This window comes from Cervus canadensis, chromosome 4 (assembly GCF_019320065.1).
Source record: "Cervus canadensis isolate Bull #8, Minnesota chromosome 4, ASM1932006v1, whole genome shotgun sequence".
Lineage (NCBI taxonomy): Eukaryota > Metazoa > Chordata > Mammalia > Artiodactyla > Cervidae > Cervus > Cervus canadensis.
This window is the reverse complement of record NC_057389.1, coordinates 750,418-770,586: the sequence shown is the minus strand read 5'-3', so window position 1 is coordinate 770,586 and position 20,169 is coordinate 750,418. Positions and strand designations below refer to the sequence as shown.

Sequence of the window (20,169 nt, the reverse complement as noted above, 5' to 3'; positions counted from 1 at the left end):
ATCTTCCACACATAGAAAAGTGCTAAGTTCCTTAACTTTAGCTGCTGCCCCCTGGTTTTGAAGTCCTAAAAGATTTGTACTGTATAAAACAACTCTCAACACCTGTATTATAATATTATTATGTCTATCCATATGAAGTAGAGACTTTCCAAAGGACATCAAAGACAAATCTCAACATTCAGCACACTCGCACCAGTGGTGGGCACTCCCGAAAAGATGCAACTAGTGGGGCAATTAGAAACCTCATCACCCCTTTTCCCATAAGATTGTGGAATGGACGCTGACACTGGGGAATTGTTACGGGGAAGAACAAAATCTGACTCCATGTTGAATGTTTTACTTTAACCTTTGCTTCCTGTCAGTCTGTTTGCTACAGGGATACTGTCTATACATAAAGGCCTGCCTCAGGAAACCCCGGCCCTCTACCTCCATCCAGGACCTGTCCACCTGTGGATGGCTATAGGAGGGAGAAAGTAACACATCTCCCTCAGAGGCTGGCCATTCCAGATATTTGCCAGATTAGTGGCCTTTTTACTTTATTTCCTCACCTCCCAGCTCTGTGTTCTATGAAAGACACTGGCATCCAGACGCTGATAAAATGGTTTCTTAGAGATATTAGTCTGCTATCTTCTCAGCCTGCCAGCTTTCCAAGTAAAGTCATACCCCTTGCCTCAGCACCTCGCCTCTGATTTATCGCCCTGTTGTGAGGCATGCAGAGTGAGCTTGGACTTGGTAACAACCCCACATACCTTTCAGTCAAAAAATCAAAACATAAAATGGAAGCAATATTGTAAGAGATTCAATAAAGACTCTGAAAATGGACCATATAAAAAGATCTGAAACCAAAAACCGAAAGGAACTCAGTGGTTGTCTGAAATATTTAGAAAGGATTTAGTACCCCTCTTGCCAATATCCCCTGAAGCCACAGTAGACAGTTAGGCCCTGTTCATTCAGGACACCATCTCCAGACCCCAGCTGGAGGTGCTCTGCCCGCAATGCACTCCTGGGTCTCAGGAGTAGAAGAAACACAACCTAGGGGGTCTCCTCTGTGGTCCAGGGGAGCATCACATTAGCCACCCTGTCTCCCTGCCCATAATAAATAAGGAGGGTTGTCAGCACCTGGGAAAGTGATGCTGTGGGCACCTGGACTGCCTCATCCTTGTGAGATTTGGTGTGAAGACAACACAAAAGGAGAACCAACCAAGAGGGATCCAGGGAGCAGTGAACCCCTCTTCACAGGGACCCTGTGAGACCCAAGACTCACTCTGCCCACCCTGCTCTGACTTTTGGGAACTGGCCTTTGCCATTCTCTGGGCAGGAGGTGGGAAGGTCAACAGGGTCTCTCTTCTACCTCCTGAGACCCAGGTGGGCACCAGGGAAGCAGCCCTCCACCTGGCGTCCAGAGAGGGTGTCCTGAGTGCACAGGGCCTAACCGGTCAGTGAGGCCGGCCGTCGTCCACAGTGCACTGACCTGCTGCAGGGTCTCGGGTTCCCTGGCATCCAGCTCCCCCATCGCCAACCCCAGCTTGGTGTCTTGGGGCCCCTCACTGGCGAGCACCCAGCAGGTGAAAGCTGCATGTCCAGCGAGAAGGAGGAGAAGCCGGTGGGGCAGGGGTCCAGCATGGAGTGTCCAAGGCCCCTCTGCTCCCCCAGGAACACCCAGCCCCGCCTGCCGTGGGCTTTCTCCTCTTCAGTACGTGTCTTTGTGGCTGATGTTGTCAAACACCTTCCTCTGGAAGAGAAGGCTCCATGACCGTGGAAGGGATGGAGGTGAGGAGGTGCTGTAGCCCTAAACCCAGGGAGCTTGAGGACTAACTTCCCTGAGCCCTGAACGTACTGCCTGTTACATCTGTACCAACCGAGGCCAGATCCAGGCAGATTCTCTGTGGAAACACTTTTCTGTCCAACAAGAGAGGACTTGTTAACCCACAGCTGAACCCCGAGACGTGGGACGTGCTGTAACTGTGGAGACTGCAGGGAAGGTGTTTGAGAGGCTTCTTCCCGGGCGGCTCCCCGAGGCCCCTGGAGTTACTGGACCCAGAGGGGGAGCACTCGCGCTTCTCTCCTCACTGCAGGCCAGACGGTGCCCCCAACCACACAGCCCTGCTCCTCCACCTCCCTGAGTTCAACAGAAACCCCCCGGTCACGAGGCCAAAGCGCAGTCTTCTTGGTGAGCAGATCAGAGGCCGGTGGGAAGAGGGGTGGAGGCTGCAAACTTCTTTGTAGAAGAAAAACACGAACCTGTGTTCCCGTGTGTCGTGGCCGCATGCTGCAGTAATTGGTGTTCCCCACACAATTATGGGTGGGTTTTAGTTTCTGTATTTTCTAAATTTCTTTTTTTTTTTAAACAGCTGCATATTATGAGAAAATTTTTGCAATCAACCATGAGCACTTGCAAAATAAGCTCTTATTTTTTTTCCTTTTCCTAAAATGTCGCAGTTTTTTATGGTGACAGATGAACCGCCTCTTACTTTTAAGTATTCATTTAATTGGCTGCGCTGGGTCTTAGCTGTGGCATGCAGGGCCTTCAGTTGCAGGATGTGGGAAATAGTGCCCTGACCAGGGATTGAACGTGGCCCCCTGTGTTGGGAGCTCAGAGTCCTAGCCTCTGGATCAGCAGAGAATGCTGCGATCTCCTACTTAAAGCAAGGTTATTTATTTATTTTGGCTTGCTGGGTCTTTGCTGCTCTGCCGGCTTTTCTCTGGCTGTCGGGCGTGGGGGCTGCTCTCTCGTTTCTGCGCTGAACTTCTCCCTGTGGTGGCTGCTCTGCTGGGGAAGCAGAGACTCCAGGCTCTTGTGCTGCAGTAGTTGTGAATGGACTTAGTTGCTCCACGGCACATGGGGTTTCCCAGATCAGGGATTGAACCCGCGTCTCCTGCATTGGCAGGTGGATTCATAACCACAGCACCACCGAGGGAGTCATTCCCCTCCCCGCTTCCTGCCAACATCCCATTTTAAAAAAAGGCTATAAATAATCTGTTTAGTAAGTTTTCAGGAGTCTGAGCTCTGAGGTCAGCGTCTGGGTGTCATTCTCCCAAAGGCATCTTGGCTTCAGATACTGGCTGGGCTCATGAGTCCAGTAAGCAGGGCAGGTCTGGTGGCTGAAGACAGGCTTGGCCTCTAGAGCTCTGCCCTCACCGAATCACCCAGGGTCCCCGAGCCCTGGCAGCCAAGTAGAGCCGCGCACAGGCGGGGCTGGTACAGCCACGAGGCCGCCGTGGTCAGGGTGGAGCGTGCGGCGAAGGCAGCTGGCTGTCCGTCCCGTGACTGCTGGTGTCCTGTGTGACCGTGCAGGGCAGTCACGGTGTCAGGTGGGGCCTGGCCGCTGTCCTGGGGACAGGATGGGACCTCAGAGAGCTCGCATCTCCACTCCCCATCTCCCAGCTCCGCTTCAGATCATGGCTTGTGGCTGCTGGCAGCTCCCTGGGCTGGGAGGCTGTGTAAAGCACCAACCCCCTTGCTCAAGGTCAGCTGAGACCCCCAGCTCTGGGGTCACACATCATCTGTGCCACCATCCAGGTCATCCCACTTCTGTGAGGGAGGGCCTGTGTGGGGCTGTGGGTGATGGGGAATTTGGGGGTGTTGTGGGCTGGCCCCAGGAGTCAGCTTTTTGAGGGGAGGGGAGGGAGAAAGTTTGACCTGCTCAGCCTTCCAGGGGATTCCAGGCCCAGCTCTGGTGGGAGGTGCAGGTGAGAAGCCCCTGCAGGTTTCTGGATCCCCACCGCTTTTCAGTTGAAGCCCCTCTGCCTACACCACCCCTAACTCTCCCTCCCGTGGCCCCGGCCTGAAGCCACAGAAGATGGGGAGTTTACGTGGCTTCCCTTCCTGTAGGGAAACGAAGCCACAGACAAACACGTTCCTTTAAGAAAGCATAGAAACCGGAAAATAATAGTGGGTGGTTATCACTGACGCGGTTCACGTAGAGACGCTTCACAAGCCTGGCACATGGAGGGAACTGAGGGCCGTTGCCCGGAGTCGAGGACTTCGCACCCTCCGCCCCCCCTCCCCGTGGCCCAGTCTCCCCTTGGTGTCTTCTGGTGGCCGGGCGGACTTCAGCCTCCTGAGCCCCTCCTGGAAGGATCAGGCCAGGGCAGAGGTCATTCACAGAGGGGAGGGTGTGGTCGACCTTAAGAACCCCATTGCCCCCACTCTGTGTCGGAGCTCAGTTCCGGGTCTGAGCAAGCGTGGCTTCCTGGTGCTGTCCCCACCCTCACTCACCCAGGGTGGGGGGGCTTTGTGTCCACCTTGTCCCCTCGTGCAGCCTGGTCAGCCCGGGACCCGTGCTGTGTGTACATCTGCTCTGCTCACAGCGCACCCCAGGGCCCATCAGACTTCACTCATGACAGGGAAGTGTAAGGATGAACTTTTCCATGGTTAAGAATTTCAAGGTCGTGACAGCATTGCCCAGAGCGCACGGGCACAGGTGTGAGGCCCATGCAGAGAGAAGCCGCGGTGTGGGCTTCAAGGACCCTCCGTGTGGGGGTGGGATGCGGACAGACAGGGATTTCCTGCAAACGCCGCTCCAGGCTCTGTTCTCGGCAGGGTGAAGACTGTGGGCACTGCCTGTCTGTGGAGGGGCCCTGGGGCTGCCCAGCTCAGCAGGAACGGCAGGGGTGGGAAGGGAGGTCGGCCTCCCTTAGCACCCCTGACCTCACACTCCCTCATCAGGGCAGCCCAGTGCCTAAACAGCCCCTTCCTCATCTAGCTCTGAAGACCTGGAAGGTGTAGGGGCTGGAGGACATGCAAGAAACAAATTCTGTAAAGCAATTATCCTTCTATTAAAAAATAAAAAACGATTGAATAAAAAAACATAAAGGAAAGCAAAGGTGTGGCTTGCATTCTCAGCCAGCCTCTGCCAGATTCCGCCTGTGCTTACGCATCAGACCAAAATGCTGGTGCTCCCACCCTGTATCACAGATGAGAATAGAGACACAGAGAGGTTGAGCATCTTGTCCCAGCTCACAGAGCTGCTGGGGGTAGGGCTGAGAACTGGACTCCTGTGGTCGCATCTGGAGTCCAGATGCTGTGATGACCCGGAGGGGGCGGCAGAGACCAGATGGCCCATGCTGAGACAGGCGCGCTCTCACACACACACGTGCACGTGGCCTTCACCTTTGCGGCTACAGAAGTCAGAGGGGACCAGAGGGCCACCAGGAGAGGCCAAAGGAGAGTCGGGGTCTATAAGGAGGAGAGGCCCCACTTCCCAGGAGGCCAGGAAATTCCCTTCCCTGGTGAGTCTGACTCCACTCTGCATTCCTTTCCCTGGACCCAGGAACTGACTGTCCAGTGACCTAACTGAGTTGGCTCCAGAATGATGCCTTCCCAGGGGTTCAGCTACAACTGGACTCCACTACTGTCAGTGATAAGGGGGGAATGAGTACATAGTCTGGGCTTCAGATTTGTTTGGAGACAAAATTTATTAGAAGAGGAGACCTAAAAAACCACGAAGGCAATTGGCATGAACATCTCCAGAACACTTAAGAAATCCTCTGCTGTTTATCTACCTCCTCTCCTGCCACGAAAGTGGAAGGTCTATTTAACAAGTAATTCTTGCTTATCACACTCTTTCTTTAAAATATTTATCATATATTTATTTATTCGGCTGTGCTGTGTCTTAGTTGCAGCGTGTGGGAGCTAGTTCCCCAATCAGGTATTGAACGTGGGTCTCTGAATTGGAGTCTTGACCCCTGGCCCACCTGGGAAGTCTCTCCTCATACTCTTGGTGACAGTAACGGGTCATAGGCCTCCTCTGAGGCCCCCTGAGAGCTGAGGCATGGGGTGGCTGCAGTAATCCTCCTGTGGCTAAGGTGTGGTTTGTTGGTCATGACTCACTCACACTCCCTGCAAACATAGGGCTTCTCCCCTGTGTGTGTCCTCTGGTGTGTTATGAGATGGGCCTTCTGACAGAAACTTCGCCCACACTCCATGCAAACATAGGGCTTCTCCACTGTGTGTGTCCTCTGGTGGGTGATGAGGACGGACTTTTGACTGAAGCTTCGCCCACACTCCCCGCAAACATAGGGCTTCTCCCCTGTGTGTGTCCTCTGGTGGGTGATGAGATTTGAATTATCGCTGAAGCTTTGCCTACGCTCCCCACAAACATAGGGCTTCTCCCCTGTGTGTGTCCTCTGGTGTGTGATGAGTGCTGACTTCCGATGGAAGCTTCGCCCACACTCCCCGCAAACATAGGGCTTCTCCCCTGTGTGTGTCCTCTGGTGTGAGATGAGATGGGACTTCTGACTGAAGCTTCGCCCACACTCCCCGCAAACATGGGGCTTCTCCCCTGTGTGTGTCCTCTGGTGTGTGATGAGGTTGAAGTTCTTACTGAAGCTTCGCCCACACTCCCCGCAAACATAGGGCTTCTCCCCTGTGTGTGACCTCTGGTGTGTGATGAGGTTGAAGTTCTTACTGAAGCTTCGCCCACACTCCCCGCAAACATAGGGCTTCTCCCCTGTGTGTGTCCTCTCGTGTGTGCTGAGACTTGACCTGTCCTTGGAGGCTGGCCCACACTCTCCGTACGTGACCCTCATATTCCCCGAGACCCCTGTCCCTGTGATCAATGTGCCTGTGTCCTCTGGATTCAGTTTCTGGCGTGTGCTGGGCTCGTCTTTCATTCTCTCATGTACCCCAGAACCCCCCATTTGTCCTCCGGTTGAGTAGGAAGAGGCCCTGGAAATCCTCTTCAACCTTACGCTTTTCAGCAATTGTTGGGGCCTCTCCTTGACCTCCTGACCCTCAGGTTTGTCGCTCGGGCTGTGTGGATCTGAATATTGCTGATTTTGATTGCTTGGGCAGGGATCCTCTGGTTGGAGGAAGTCTCTTTCAGATGGTCTCAGGAGAGTCTGAGTGGGGTGACTGCGTTGGGTGTGTTGGCTGAGGAATTTCTGACTGGAGAAGGCCAGAGAGCAGGAGGCACATGGGTGGATCTTGGGCTTCGGTTCTGCTGAAAGAGGAAGCTTTTGGTCAGGTAGCTGGTTTGCCTCGGTCAGGCCTGCCTCACTAATTATCTAAGTGTGGACAGTGCACGATTTGTCTCCCATCAAGTGTCTCTTTACAGTCCACTTTTCCAATCCACTCTTATTCTCTACATCTACAGAAATCCAGGAAGCTGGTGTCAGGGGCCTTTTCTACATATCACCCAGATAGGGGACCTTCCAGCAGCATCAGAGGCAGCATCTCTCCTGATAGAGGTGGATCTGTAGGGACTTTCCCTGCCTGTAAGTATCTGAAATGTCATGTCACAGTGGCCACAGGTATTTACCCTACTGAGGGATAAGACTTGATGACTAGGTGGAATCTCCTGAGAGTCTCACTGTGAGGGGAAAGGGTCTATTAAGTTAGGGGCGCCTGGCCTGGAGCTCTCTGCATATGGGAGGCAGCACAGGGGGTGGTTACAGCAGGTGTGGGTAAACCTGACTTTGTGGCTCCTTATTCAAAGAGCAGCCTTTGTGCCGATCTCTGCAGGAAGTGGGTTTGAGACTGGATGAGACCGAGCGGCCCAGGTCCCACTGACTACAGGTCTCTGGCTCCTGCTGCCCAGACTGTTTTACAAATTGCTCCTCTCTCAGTTTCCCATAAATCATAAAATAAAGGAATATCCTTTCTCCAGCCTCACCAGTACTCATACCTCATTTATTTCATTCAGGCTTAGTCCATTTAACATGCACTAGGAAGCCCTATTTAAAAATACCTGTCCAGCAAGATTCTTTACACCTTCACTCCCAAGCATCTTCGGCCAGCCCACTCTCCCCTCATGTCTGGCAATGAACTGACCTCTGAGGGGACTCCCCGCTGCTGTCTCTTCCCAAAAATGAACCAAAGCATCATCTTAGCACAGAGAACATGCTGCTTGCAGCTGAAAGACTTGCTGTTGTTCTGTGTCACCCAGGAGGACCCCTGGGGCCTGCACATGAACACAGGCCCTGAGGCTTCCGTGTCCCATCCAGCCTCCTTCCTCTCCCTCTGTGCTTCCTCCCGTGACCCCTGGCATGGCCTCTCTTCCCGGCCCTGGGTCTGAGGCACTGGCTGCTCCCCTGCCTGGAATCCTTTCCCGCAGGCGTTATCTCTGCACAGATCCTGCCGCACCGTCCTGCACCACACCCCACCCTCTGCTCACGCTGAGCCGAGGCACGTTCCCTGCGCTGTTTCCCTCAGAGCACCAGCCCCTGTCTGGTGTGAAGCCCCTGCTGCCCCAGGGCAGTGGTTCTGTCTGTTTCGGTGCGTGGAGCCCTGTCTGGCACAGAGCATGAACTCACATGACAACAGACTGGAACAGTAACTGAATGCACATCACTGCACTTGTGTGCACCCCGATGTTCATCGCAGCACTGTTTACAATAGCCAGGACATGGAAGCAACCTAGATGCCCATCAGCAGACGAATGGATAAGGAAGCTGTGGTATATATCCACCATGAAATGTTACTCACCCATTGAAATGAATTCATTTGAATCAGTTCTAATGAGATGGATGAAACTGGAGCTCATTATACAGAGTAAAGTAAGCCAGAAAGATGAAGACCATTACAGCATACTAACACATATATATGGAATTTAGAAAGGTGGTAATGATAACCCTATATGCAAAACAGAAAAAGAGACACAGATATACAGAACAGACTTTTGGACTCTGTGGGAGAAGGCGAGGGTGGGATGTTTCAAGAGAACAGCATCGAAACATGTATATTATCTAGGGTGAAACAGATCACCAGCCCAGGCTGGATACATGAGACAAGTGCTTGGGCCGGGTGCACTAGGAAGACCCAGAGAGAACGGGTAGAGAGTGAGGTGGGAGGGGGGATCGGGATGGGGAATACATGTAAATCCATGGCTAATTCATGTCAATGTATGACAAAAACCACTACAACATTGTAAATTAATTAGCCTCCAACTAATAAAAATAAATGAAATAAATAAATAAATGTAAAAAATACTAATGACTAAGGAATTCCATTTACTTTCTTTAAATTGGCAGATGTCATTCATAAATTTCCTAGTGTGACTCTTTAAATATCTTTGTCCTATAAATATTTTAAAATAAAATGTCTATATTTTAGTGAAAAAAAAAAAAGAAATGGGAGGGAATAAGGAAGAAAGAGGTAAAGGGCAGAGAGCTGGTAGGTGCTAGAAAACTTGCTTTTTGCTTCTAAGCCTTTCAGCAGAAGGTGATGTTACATATTTTTTTGCATGAAATATTAAAAATTAGAACTAGCAGTTTTACCATAAAAAATTTTTCCTAACAATCATATGACAAGATTAAATTCTGAGGCATTTTAATTGTAACTCTACTGACTTTGGACTGGACTGTCCTCTGCTTCGAAATCGGACCACGGAGGCTCCCAGGATGGGGTCGGTGCTGGAAGAGGGCTGACACTCACCTCTCCCGGTCGCGAGCTCACTCTTCCCCCTGCTGTCCCGCTTGATGCCAAGGTCCTGACTATACTCGTCCCCGTACCAGACCAGCAGCTCACAGCCCGGCCTGACCACCTGGCAGGTTCGGTAGAAGATCTGCCCGTGATACTGGAAGGCCACCAGGTTCTGCTCCTCGTCGTCCCGGGCACAGTTCACATACCTGGGGGCGAGGCCGGGAAAGGGAAAGAAATCTCAGGTGATGAGTGCCCTCCACTCTGCGACCACGCCCAGCTCCTTGCCTTCCGCCTCTGAGGCCGCCCCTCATGTGGACCTTCTGTTCACACCTTCGACCAGGCCATGTGAATTTCCATGCTTTTCTCTTCTTACCTAATTAGCCATTTTCCGGAGCCCAGTTTAAGACTCATCTCCACCTGGACTGTCCGTGAGGCTGGTGACCTCCAGCTCCTCTAAACTCTGAATTAAGTTCTCTTTCATCCACAGGACTTGGTGCTCCTTGGCTAACACGCAGCCCCTCAGCACTCACCCCAGCCTGCCTTCTCTCCCGAGGCTTTCTCCCATCTCCCCACGTGTATCCAGGGTCCTATTCACTTGCTCACCCCCTCCCACGGAAACATGGAGAGAGCTTTGATATAGCTTGAGACAGGGAACAGTAATAGTTTGTTCACTGTCTGCCTGTCCTGATGAAAGGGAGGCCCTCAGAGAATGGCCCCGCCTAGGGCCATCCTGCCCTCCAATCCTTCCGAGGCCTCAGGGCCCACTTCTCACTGGAACCAGGCCTGAAGAGGTTGTTGCCCACATAGAGTCAAGGTCTCCTGTATATAGGTTATCCTGGCGCTGTGCAGTTACTCAAAGAGAAAAAAATTACGTTACTGTTCCTGAAATCAATTGGCTAATATCTGTTTGCAGTATGTTCTCCAAAAGGACATGGGTTGTGTGATCTGCTTCAGTAACGAAGTTCACTGTCTAAACTGAAACATAAAGTGCGTGGTAAGTGTCCATTAAGTGAGTTAAAGTGTCCCTGGTGAATCTAGGCTCCTCAAGTTGTTTTCAAGTCCAGCAGTTTTGTTCAGCATATAGACTTGTATCTTGACGGCACATGCCATATTTTTATTTCCTTCTTTCTAGTGTCTTTTGAAATGAAAGAGCATGATATGGAGGGAAAAGAGGAAAGAAGATGTGAAAGCTGTTGAGGGAGCCGGGTTGAGAAGGAAAGGGGCGTGGGATGGAGGGAGTCTCAATGTCTCCACACTGCAGACTCACTGCCCTCACCTCATCCAGTTGGCCCAAGACGTGTCCTTTCCATCCACATACTCGTAGCAGTTCCTCCCTTTGGTGATCTGAGTGTCAGAGAAAGAGTTACAAGCTTTCCTCTTTCTTTTATTTTTTCTTGGTAGGAACATATAGAAGAGCTATTTCCCTGTGTAGTCATTGGTGCTTTTCAGCCTGCATGGATTCACCTGCCAGTCGGACCCCACGGTAAACCCCTTACTCATCATTCCAAGTCTGAGGCTCTTGGTTCATTGAAGGCAAGGGCTCCACAAGGGAGGAGTCACTTCTGTGTGTCTGTACACTGTGATCCTACCTCTCCTCTGAACTTTGGGTGGAAGTCCTTTGTGTCTGTACACTGTGGTCCCACCTCTCCTCTGACCTTTAGATAGAGGTCCTGAGTGTCTGTACACTGTGTTCCCACCTCTCCTCTGACCTTTAGATAGAGGTCCTGAGTGTCTGTTCACTGTGGTCCCACCTCTCCTCTGAACTTTAGATAGAGGTCCTGTGTGTGTGTACACTGTGCTCCCACCTCTCCTCTGACGTTTAGATAGAGGTCCTGAGTGTACACTGTGCTCCCAGCTCTCCTCTGACCTTTAGATGGAAGTCCTGTGTTCACGCCCAGGGCACACAGTACACAGGGCTGACTGTGTCATTGCCGACCATGTTATCACCATCTGCGTCCTTGCATGTAGACATGAAGTACCCCCGACCACGTACAAGTGATTAGAGGCCAGAGGACAGGGAAATGGGTGCTTCTCACCTGCCAGGCGTATCCACTGTTGGCGGCCTCTTCATCGTCTGTGATCTGGCCCTCATAGGGGCCAAAGTGCAGGCCTAGCGGCAGATCGGACGCCTCGTTCCACACTCCAAGTCCAGTGGCAGGGATGCCCGACAGTCTGATGCTTAACCCAGGGGGCAGAGTGAGGGCTGAGCGGTTGGCATGCCCCTTTTCCACTGCACAGTCCTTTACAAAGGTTGGGGGCCCATGGGCAGCACAGCTGTCGATGAAGAAGTTCTGACACTCTTCACAATCTGGAGGTGAGAACAGGGATGAGAAGAGGTATAGTGATGTTGCTGGTCGTAACGCCCTTCAGAAGGAACTGGGGCATTCATGGCATTTGGCCTCAACCCTGCACCCGAAGTCATAGAGGAAGGGGATGGCCGGGGGACCAAATGGTGGGGTGAGGTTAGTGGACCAAGGCCCTGTAGCCCCTTCTCCGTGAGTGGGCCACCGGGGTCACTCACAGAGGTAGTCGTCATCCTGGCGCTCGCTGACCTCTTGGTATATGTGGCCCTTTCTTTCTCGTAAACTGTACCTCTTCACTCCAGTTTCTTTTCTTCTGAGTTCTAAGATGGAGAACAGAAGCTAAGCAAGGCTGGCAGGGTCTGGGGAGTTAGTCCCTGTTTTATCAGAAAGTGTGAGATCTCCTACCTGTCCATCTATACACTTTGTTAAAACATTCTTACATGTATTTTTCAAACTTTTACTTTTGTAATTTTATGTTTTAATGATACATTATTTATTTCTTCTCCATGCTGCATGGCTTGTGGGATCTTAGTTCCCTGACTAGGAATGGAACCCACACCTCCTGCACTGGAAGCATGGAGTCTTAATCACTTCACCACCAAGAAGTCCATTCTCTGTACTTTGCTTCTTTTCCCTTTAACTACAGGTTCAGGAGACTGAGGCTCCACTGACCACAGATGCCCAGTTCAGTGATAGCATCCTGCACTTCCCGTTAGTAGGTTTAACTTCCCAACCTTCCTACTTAGGAAATAGTTCACTGACACATCTACTCAGAAAATATATGTTAAGGGCACATGACATGTAAGGCATTGAGCAGAGGTCTGGGCATAAACACTAACAAAGCATGGTCCCCATCATCACAGCTGGGTTTATCGAACTACTTGTAGGTGTCAGACTTTTGCATTTAATGTAAGGCTTTCAAGCACTGTATGAGTTATGTTTCCTTATCTTCACTTTCCAGATAGCAATCAGGACCTCAGAAAATGTATAAGATTTTCCCAAGGCCCCAATGCTAACATCATGACTCAGATCCATCCAGCTTAAACCCCCGCCTACCCAAAGACCATGCCACACACCTAGGTCACACTTATTAGCTTTTCTACAGGGATTAGAGGAAGTAATTAGAGGAACTCCCCAAATTTCTCTTACCGCCTTTTTGTCTGGGGTGCTGTCCAGGGGTCCTTGCTTTTCTGTGATGGGGCACTGGTTTCTGAGCCTGCTTGGAGCCACTTGTTTTCAGCAATTTTGCTACTCCGGGCAATTCCTTCAAACTAGATTCCTTACTTAATGGTGCCCTGGACATTCTCTTCCATGTGAGTAAGAGACAACATGCAGTTCTTTAGTTCTTTAGGACTTTATGAACTGTTTTGACATGCATGACTTTAGTTAATACTTTGACAATTCTTGGAAATACCTGATTTGTGGGCGGGGGGGGGGGCGGGGAGGCCTGAACACTGGAATGTAACAAAAGGACCTAGGTGGATAGTGAATCAAAACTAGAATTCATATCTTAAGGTTCTTCCCCTTCAACTTTCTGCGTAAAAATGAGAGCAAGGCAGGGAGAATAGCTGGAGGTCAGGGAAAGAAGAGGGTAAGTGCTCGTAGAGAGATCCGGGGGGATTGTATTAATTAGTGGCCCTTTGATGGATGAGGAAGTATGGACAATTACAGAGGGGAAAAACACATCTGGAAAATAAGGTGACAAAGCAGTGAGATTAAGAAGAGAAAAGACGATCGGCAGAAACACATTTAGACAATAAAGAAAATGAGATGAAAGTTGCAGGTTGCCATGTTCTAGAGACAATGTTTGGAATTAAAGTAGCTGGTCACATCAGTTCTCCTTGAACAAGGCTGTATGACTAGCTGATTCTCCTCAGTTTCCTGATCCATGAATTGGTATTCAGGCTAATTCTTAATATTATAGTGGACATGAAATTTAGTAACCTTCAACAAATTGTTTTGTGAGCTATCTAATACAGTAGGAACGTGAGCGTACATCCCTGGTATCAATTTATTCCCTAAACTGCATCTATATTTGAAGTCTAGCTCACAGATACTATCTTCAGCATTCTTTGACCTTTCTACTCCTAGATGAATGCTTAAATGTGGAGTCACTCATTCTCAAAACATTCAGGGGCCCTCAGGGGCTTTGAGCTGGGCCTGGACTTCTGAGAATGAATGGGTGTGGGCTAGGCTCTCAAAGCTCACAACACAGGGGCAGGCTAAACACATGATTCCAAACAGGAGAGTTGCCTATTAGAGCTCAGAGGAGGAGCTGTTTCTCCTCCTGCAAGAAGGAGCATTTGAAATGATGCCCAGATGATGAGTTTCTACTCAAAAGTGGGTAATCTATGTGACGTCCTTCTGTTGTTTTCTTATTTGTTGCTTTTCAGTCATCAACCTGAGGCTTCTCAGGGTTGTGAGTTGCTTCCTCTTATTGGAATGGGAGGCTCTGAGGTAGGGATCCTGTCTCCTTCTTCATCTTGGACTGTCCACTCTACAAACTGCCCAACATGTCCTTAAGCTTCCCTTAGTCAGATGTCTCAGCATATCCTTCCCTAGCACAGCACAAAAGAACTGAGGTTGAAAACATCTCTCAGATGAATGATATAAAGATGTATGAATAAGCTTCATAGAACTATGGAAGTTTTAATCAGTTTGTAAGGGGCTTAGAGAACGTGCATTGGTTTAGATTGCACTACCAGTGATACTGTGATCTCAGACATATAATCAAAGGTTTTTTACCTCATTTTCTGGATCTATAATGGTGATAGCTATATACCTACTTATAGGTACTGTAGGACTGATTTAAGGTTTAAGTAAGTTTATTCACATAAAATGCTTAAAGTCTGAAATATTATGAAAATAGTGTAACAACAGAACCGCCTACTACTGCTGTTGTTCTTACTGACTGTAAAGATTGTGATGATGTCAGACAGTGTGCTAAAGATCCAGGGCAGGAAGGCAGCCGTCTCCAGGATCTCTGTATTTTCTCCTATTTTCCCCTGTGACTGGATCCATGAGGAGGACATTTTGGCAACAGGATTTGGGAAATACTCACCTTCTGGTGTTTACTGTGCTCCACTCTGAAGTCCAAAGAAGAAGGTTTACCTAAAAAATGGTGAGAATCAGTGTTTTGGTTGGGAAATGCTTCCAAACTCTGGGTATTCTAACTAAGGAGACATAATTCTGAGCCAGAGAGTGACAAAGACAGTGATTACCAAAGGAGGAATGGAAGATGATTTCTGTATCATCAACTCCCATGATTCCACTGGGGGCATTACATAATTATCTTAAAAATAAAAAAAAATTATGAAACTTCATCTGTGCCTCATCTGATGTTCATAAAGTATCTAATAAATTTAGTAGCCTTTCATGACAAAAGTACTCATCAATGTAGAAATACGAGGAAGTTACTGCAATGTAATAAATGTCATATATTGAAAGTCTACCTCTAACATCCTAGTCATCAGTGAAAAGCTGAAAACTTCTACGATCAAGAAAAAAATGCAAGGATGCCCGTTATCAACATTTCTGTTCACCATGATACTAGAACTCCTAGTCAGGGCTTTAGGTTAGAAATGGAAACAAAAGGCTTCCATTTGGAAAGAAAGAAGTAAAATTATGTCTGTTCACAGGGGCATGGTTTTATGTGCAGAAAGATCTTTAAATCCACAAACACAAAAATCCTGCACAGAAAGTTGCACGGTACAAAATCAACATTCAAATATCTTTCCGTGCATGAAGAATGACCATTCCAGAAAGGAAAGTAAGAAAACAATCCTATTTATTTTTTTATTTTTTTAAAGCTATACTGAACAGATAAATTAAAAAACAATATATTTATTTTTATTTATTTGTTTGTGCCAGGTCTTTGTTGCGGCATGTGGGATCTAATTCCCTGACTAGGGACTGAACCCATGTTCTCTACATTGGGAGTGTGGAGTCAGCCACTGGACAAATAATCTTATTTATAATAGCATTGAAAAGAATGAAGCAATTAGGAGTAAACTTAAGGAGATGAAAGACTTATATGTTGAAAACTACAAAATATTGCTGAAAGGAATCTGACATAAATAAATAGATAGGTGTCTCATATTTATGGATTTGGAGGCTTAATATTATTAAGCTGTTCATACTACCCAAAGCAATTTAAAGATTCAATGCAATTCCTGTTAAAATCCCAATGGAATTTTTTTCAGATATAGAAAATCCATCCAACAGTTAACACGGAATCTCAGAGCACCCCAAATAGGCAAGGCAATCTTAGAAAGAACAGCAAAGCTGGAAGCCTCTGATTTCCGAATATACTACAAAGGTACAGGAACCAAAAGAGTGTAGATTTGGCAAAAAATGTATCCTTAGTCGCTGAGTCTTCTTAACTTTTTGTGACCTTTTGGACTGTAGCCCACCAGGCTTCTCAGTCCAGGGGATTTCTCAGGCAAGAACACTGGACAGGGTTGCCATTTCCTTCTCCAGGGGATCTTCTTAACCCATGGAGTGAACCCGCATCTCCTGTGTCTCCTGCACTGAAGGCAGATTCTTCACCTGCTGAGCCACTGAGGAAGCTGGCTGGCATAAAGACAGATATGTCAATCAATGGAACAGTATAGACAGCCAGAAATAAACTCTTGGATACATGGTCTAATGATCTTCATCTAGGGTGTCAAGATAATGGGGAAAGTTTAATCCCTGTAATGAATGGTGCTGGGGAAACAAAATAACCATATGCAAAATAATGAACATCTTACATCTTGAAGAAAAATCAATTCAGAATGGATTAAAGACCTAAATGCAAGACTTGATAAGACTCTTAGAAGACAACAAGGGTGAAACTTCAGGACATTGAAACAGCAATGATTTCTTAGATATGGTGCCAAGTGCACAAGTATTAGTAACAAAGTAAAAATAGACAAATGAGTTTAATCTTAAAACCTCTGTGCAGCAAAGGACACTGAACAGAGTTGAAAAGGCCACCTACAGGACGGTAGAAAATATTTGTAAAATATGCATCTGATAAGGGGTTACTAAGCATACACCAGTATGAAGGCTACCTATAAGCCAGGAAGAGACCCTGATTGACCATGATGGCACCTTGATATCAAATTTCCACCCTCCAGCATTGTAAGAAAACAAATTTCTGTGGTTTAAGGAATGCAGTCTGCTTTGTTATGGCAGTCTGAGCTGAATAACAGTGAGAGAAGGAATTGAATAGACTTTTCTCCAGAGAAAATACACAAATGGCCAACAAACATATGAAAAGATGCTCAATATTACTAATCAATAGGGAAATACAAACTGAAACCTTCTGTGATGGGCAATATGTATAAGAAGACAGTAGCAAGCTTGGTAAGGATATGGAGAAATTGGAACCCTTATACACTACTGTTGGCAATGTAAAATGTTGCAAGCTTTCTAGAAAACAGTATGGAGTTTCCAGAGAAAATTAGAACTGCTGTATGATCTAGCAGTCCCACTCAAAAGTGTATTTCCATAAAAAATTGAAAGCAAGTTATTGACTAAATAGTGGGCACATGTACGGTCACTGCCGCATTATTCCCAATGGGCAAGATGTGTAAGCAATCTAAATGTTCATTGGTGGATAAAAGATAAAGATTATATATAAGATATATATTACAGCTGTTATATCCACATGCACACAACGGAATATTTTGAAGCCTTAAAAAAGAATTCTGTCACATGCTACATCATGGATGGGCCTTGATGATATTTTACTAAGTGAAATGAACCAATCAAAAAAGGCAAATATTGCCCGATTCCACTTCTATGAGGTATCTAAATTAATCAAATCCATGGAAACAGAAAATATAATCGTGGTTGCCAAGGGCTGTGAGGAGGAAGGATTGGAGAATTGTTACTCAGTGGGTTAGGGCTTCAGTCAAGCAAGATGTAACATTTCTACAGATTTGTGTACAGCATTGTGTATGTATATCCCCGGTGGCTTAGCGGTAAAAAAATCCACCTGCAATGCAGGAGATGCAACAGATGCAGGCTCAATCCCTGGGTTGGGAAGATCACCTGGAGCAGGAGATGGCAACCTACTCCAGGATTCTTGCCTAGAGAATCCCACGGACAGAGGAGCCTGGTGGGCTACAGTCTATGGGTACGCAGAGTCAGACATGACTGAGCGATTAGCACTATGGCCACTAACACTAACGTGTACATAATTAGCAACAGTGTGCCATACACTCAGAAATTGTTAAAAAGGTAAATAAAGACGTGCAAGTGTATGGTGAACCGAGGCGTATGGTGATCCGAGGCGTATGTATTCCCTATGAAGAATCTCTCCTTATGCCAAAACCTTTGCAGACAACCCAATATTTGTTTTCATGTCCCTTTTACTAGTTTTAATAAATTAAGGGAACAGAGGTTCTTCCTTGGTGCACAGTGGATGAGAATCTTCCTGCCAATGCAGAGGACACAGGTTTGATGGCTGGTCCAGGAAGATTCCACTTTCTTCGGGGCAGCTAAGCCTGTGTGTCACAAACTACAGAGCCTGCACATGCTCTGCAATGAGAAGACACTCACTGCAACCAGAGAAAGCCCATGGACAGCAATGAAGACCCACTGCAGCCAAAACTAAATAAATAATTTTTAAAAATCTGGGAGATCAGCAATCCATAGATGGAGAATCATAGAACTATCTAAATTGTTTTCTCCAGTCTAGGCAGATTAACTATCCTAAACTGTTTGAGCAGCAGAAGAGGAAGTGAGCGCTCACTTCTATTTTATAATAAGTGTACTTCATTTTATTTACCTGATGCCATCTCTGGTCAGTGAAATGTGGGAAAGATCATGGAGAATAAATAGTTCTCTCCAACCCTTTCCCAGAATCAAAATAAAGAATTAGTTTAACCTTAGGGTAAGAAGATCACAGGTTTTGTTTTATATACATACATAAATAATGTATCTTGACATAATATGTTAATCATTTCCTCTTTGAAGAGATTTAATCCAATAACCAATGAGATTAGTATTAAATCTGTTTCATGAATTTATTTCTAAGGTTTCTTTAACTGCCTTTCACTAAGAATGTTTAGCAAAAATAATTCTTTGTAAAAAGAATGATAAATTTTAACCATAAATTTTTTGAGAATTACACTGGAAAACCTATACATTCATCTTCATTGCGGCTAATGTCAATATTCAGCCAAACTACTTTGGAATGCTGAAAATTATGTTTTCCCTACTACTGGCTGAGATGTAGTTGAGACCTAAGCCCAGGCTGGTTTCAGGAAGACACCTCCACATCCTCCTGGCCTCTCACCTTGCTGCCTTGGTGTCCATTCTTCATCAGAATCCTCAGGGTCATCTACCTGGGGCTTGATGACCTGCCTGCGGTGATGCATGAAATCTGGTCGAGTGGCTCTGAAACCTGGAATAAAGCAAAATATTTGTCCTAAGAAGGAGAAACAAAGCATAGAAACAATGGAAAGAGTCACAAAGTCAGGGAATCAGTGGGATGGGCTGGGGGAATCTAGAACAAGGCAAGAGGTGAGCTCTGCACTGCAGGGTCAACCTTCCTTTGGTGCAAAACTGGTAAACATTTCCTCCTGGTTAGTCTCCACACAAAAGGGAACTGTGAGCAGATGAAGCCACCTAAGAGCGGGCCAAGTGAACACTGAGGGTGAAGACCTGTTTCATGTTTCCCAGGCTCACAGGCACCCAGCACTTCCTGTTACCTATAGCAATCAGCGCTTCGTAGTTTCTTTTCACATTCCTATATCGGATTTTTTCCCATTCTCCCATCTCTTCCCATTGTTCCTTGGAGAAGTATACGGAGATGTCTTTGAAAGCATCTTTGGCCTAAGGAAAATAATAGATTTCATCAGTGATTTACTAATCTAAGTCAGACCTTAGAGCTGGGCCTTCTCCTCCACCTTTTGTGCAGGGAGTAGCCTGAAGCTACTGGATGGTCTTTGTGAGACCCGGGATGAAGGCTTTCCTTCCCGACCGTGTCCTGCTTAACTGAACAGACGCTGAGCATTTTCCTAACTCTCCCTGGACACAGGGCAGTTGATGAAGCTACTGTCCTGTTTTGTCCCGCTCCACACCACCATCTCAGACAGGATCAGGCATTCCCAACCTGTGTACAGTCACAGGGGGGTTCACTCAGTTGCCTGAGCAACCAGTCTGTGGTGCTTCAGGGACCAGCGCCGTGTCCTTCCTATAGAGCTGGCTTAGAGCCCAGCTTTGCCGCCTCCACCTCTCACCGTGGGCTTCCACTCTGTTCTCCTGGCATCTCCCTCAGTGCTCTCTTCTGGAGACCTGTTCGGCCTCATGGCCATTGGAGTGCTCAAGGCCAAGGTGCCTGTGGAAGAAGAAGGTGCTGAGATAGCCCAGAGCAGTGTCCAGAGCCTGGTCTGTCTGCCTTGGGTGGAGTGTCCAGGGCAGGAAGGTGAGGGGAAAGTCAGGGTGAGGGTATTGGTGGGATGGACGGATCCTGACTAGATATGACAGATCAGCCTAATGTGAACTAGA

General features: G+C 47.6%; 1 protein-coding gene across 1 annotated transcript; it reads right to left on the bottom strand.

Annotated features, from left to right (window-relative positions):
• Positions 1-5,829: 5,829 nt before the first annotated feature.
• Positions 5,830-19,907, bottom strand: LOC122439457 (histone-lysine N-methyltransferase PRDM9-like). The gene is made up of 11 exons (XM_043464485.1): positions 19,902-19,907; positions 19,371-19,494; positions 18,956-19,063; positions 14,729-14,778; positions 12,817-12,973; positions 11,886-11,987; positions 11,401-11,672; positions 10,641-10,708; positions 9,377-9,570; positions 6,506-6,941; positions 5,830-6,085 (listed from the first exon to the last, which is right to left on the bottom strand). The coding sequence occupies exons 2-11, from the start codon at positions 19,435-19,437 to the stop codon at positions 5,830-5,832; spliced, it is 1,710 nt and encodes a 569-aa protein (XP_043320420.1). The 5' UTR covers positions 19,438-19,494; positions 19,902-19,907.
• Between the last annotated feature and the right edge of the window lie 262 nt (positions 19,908-20,169).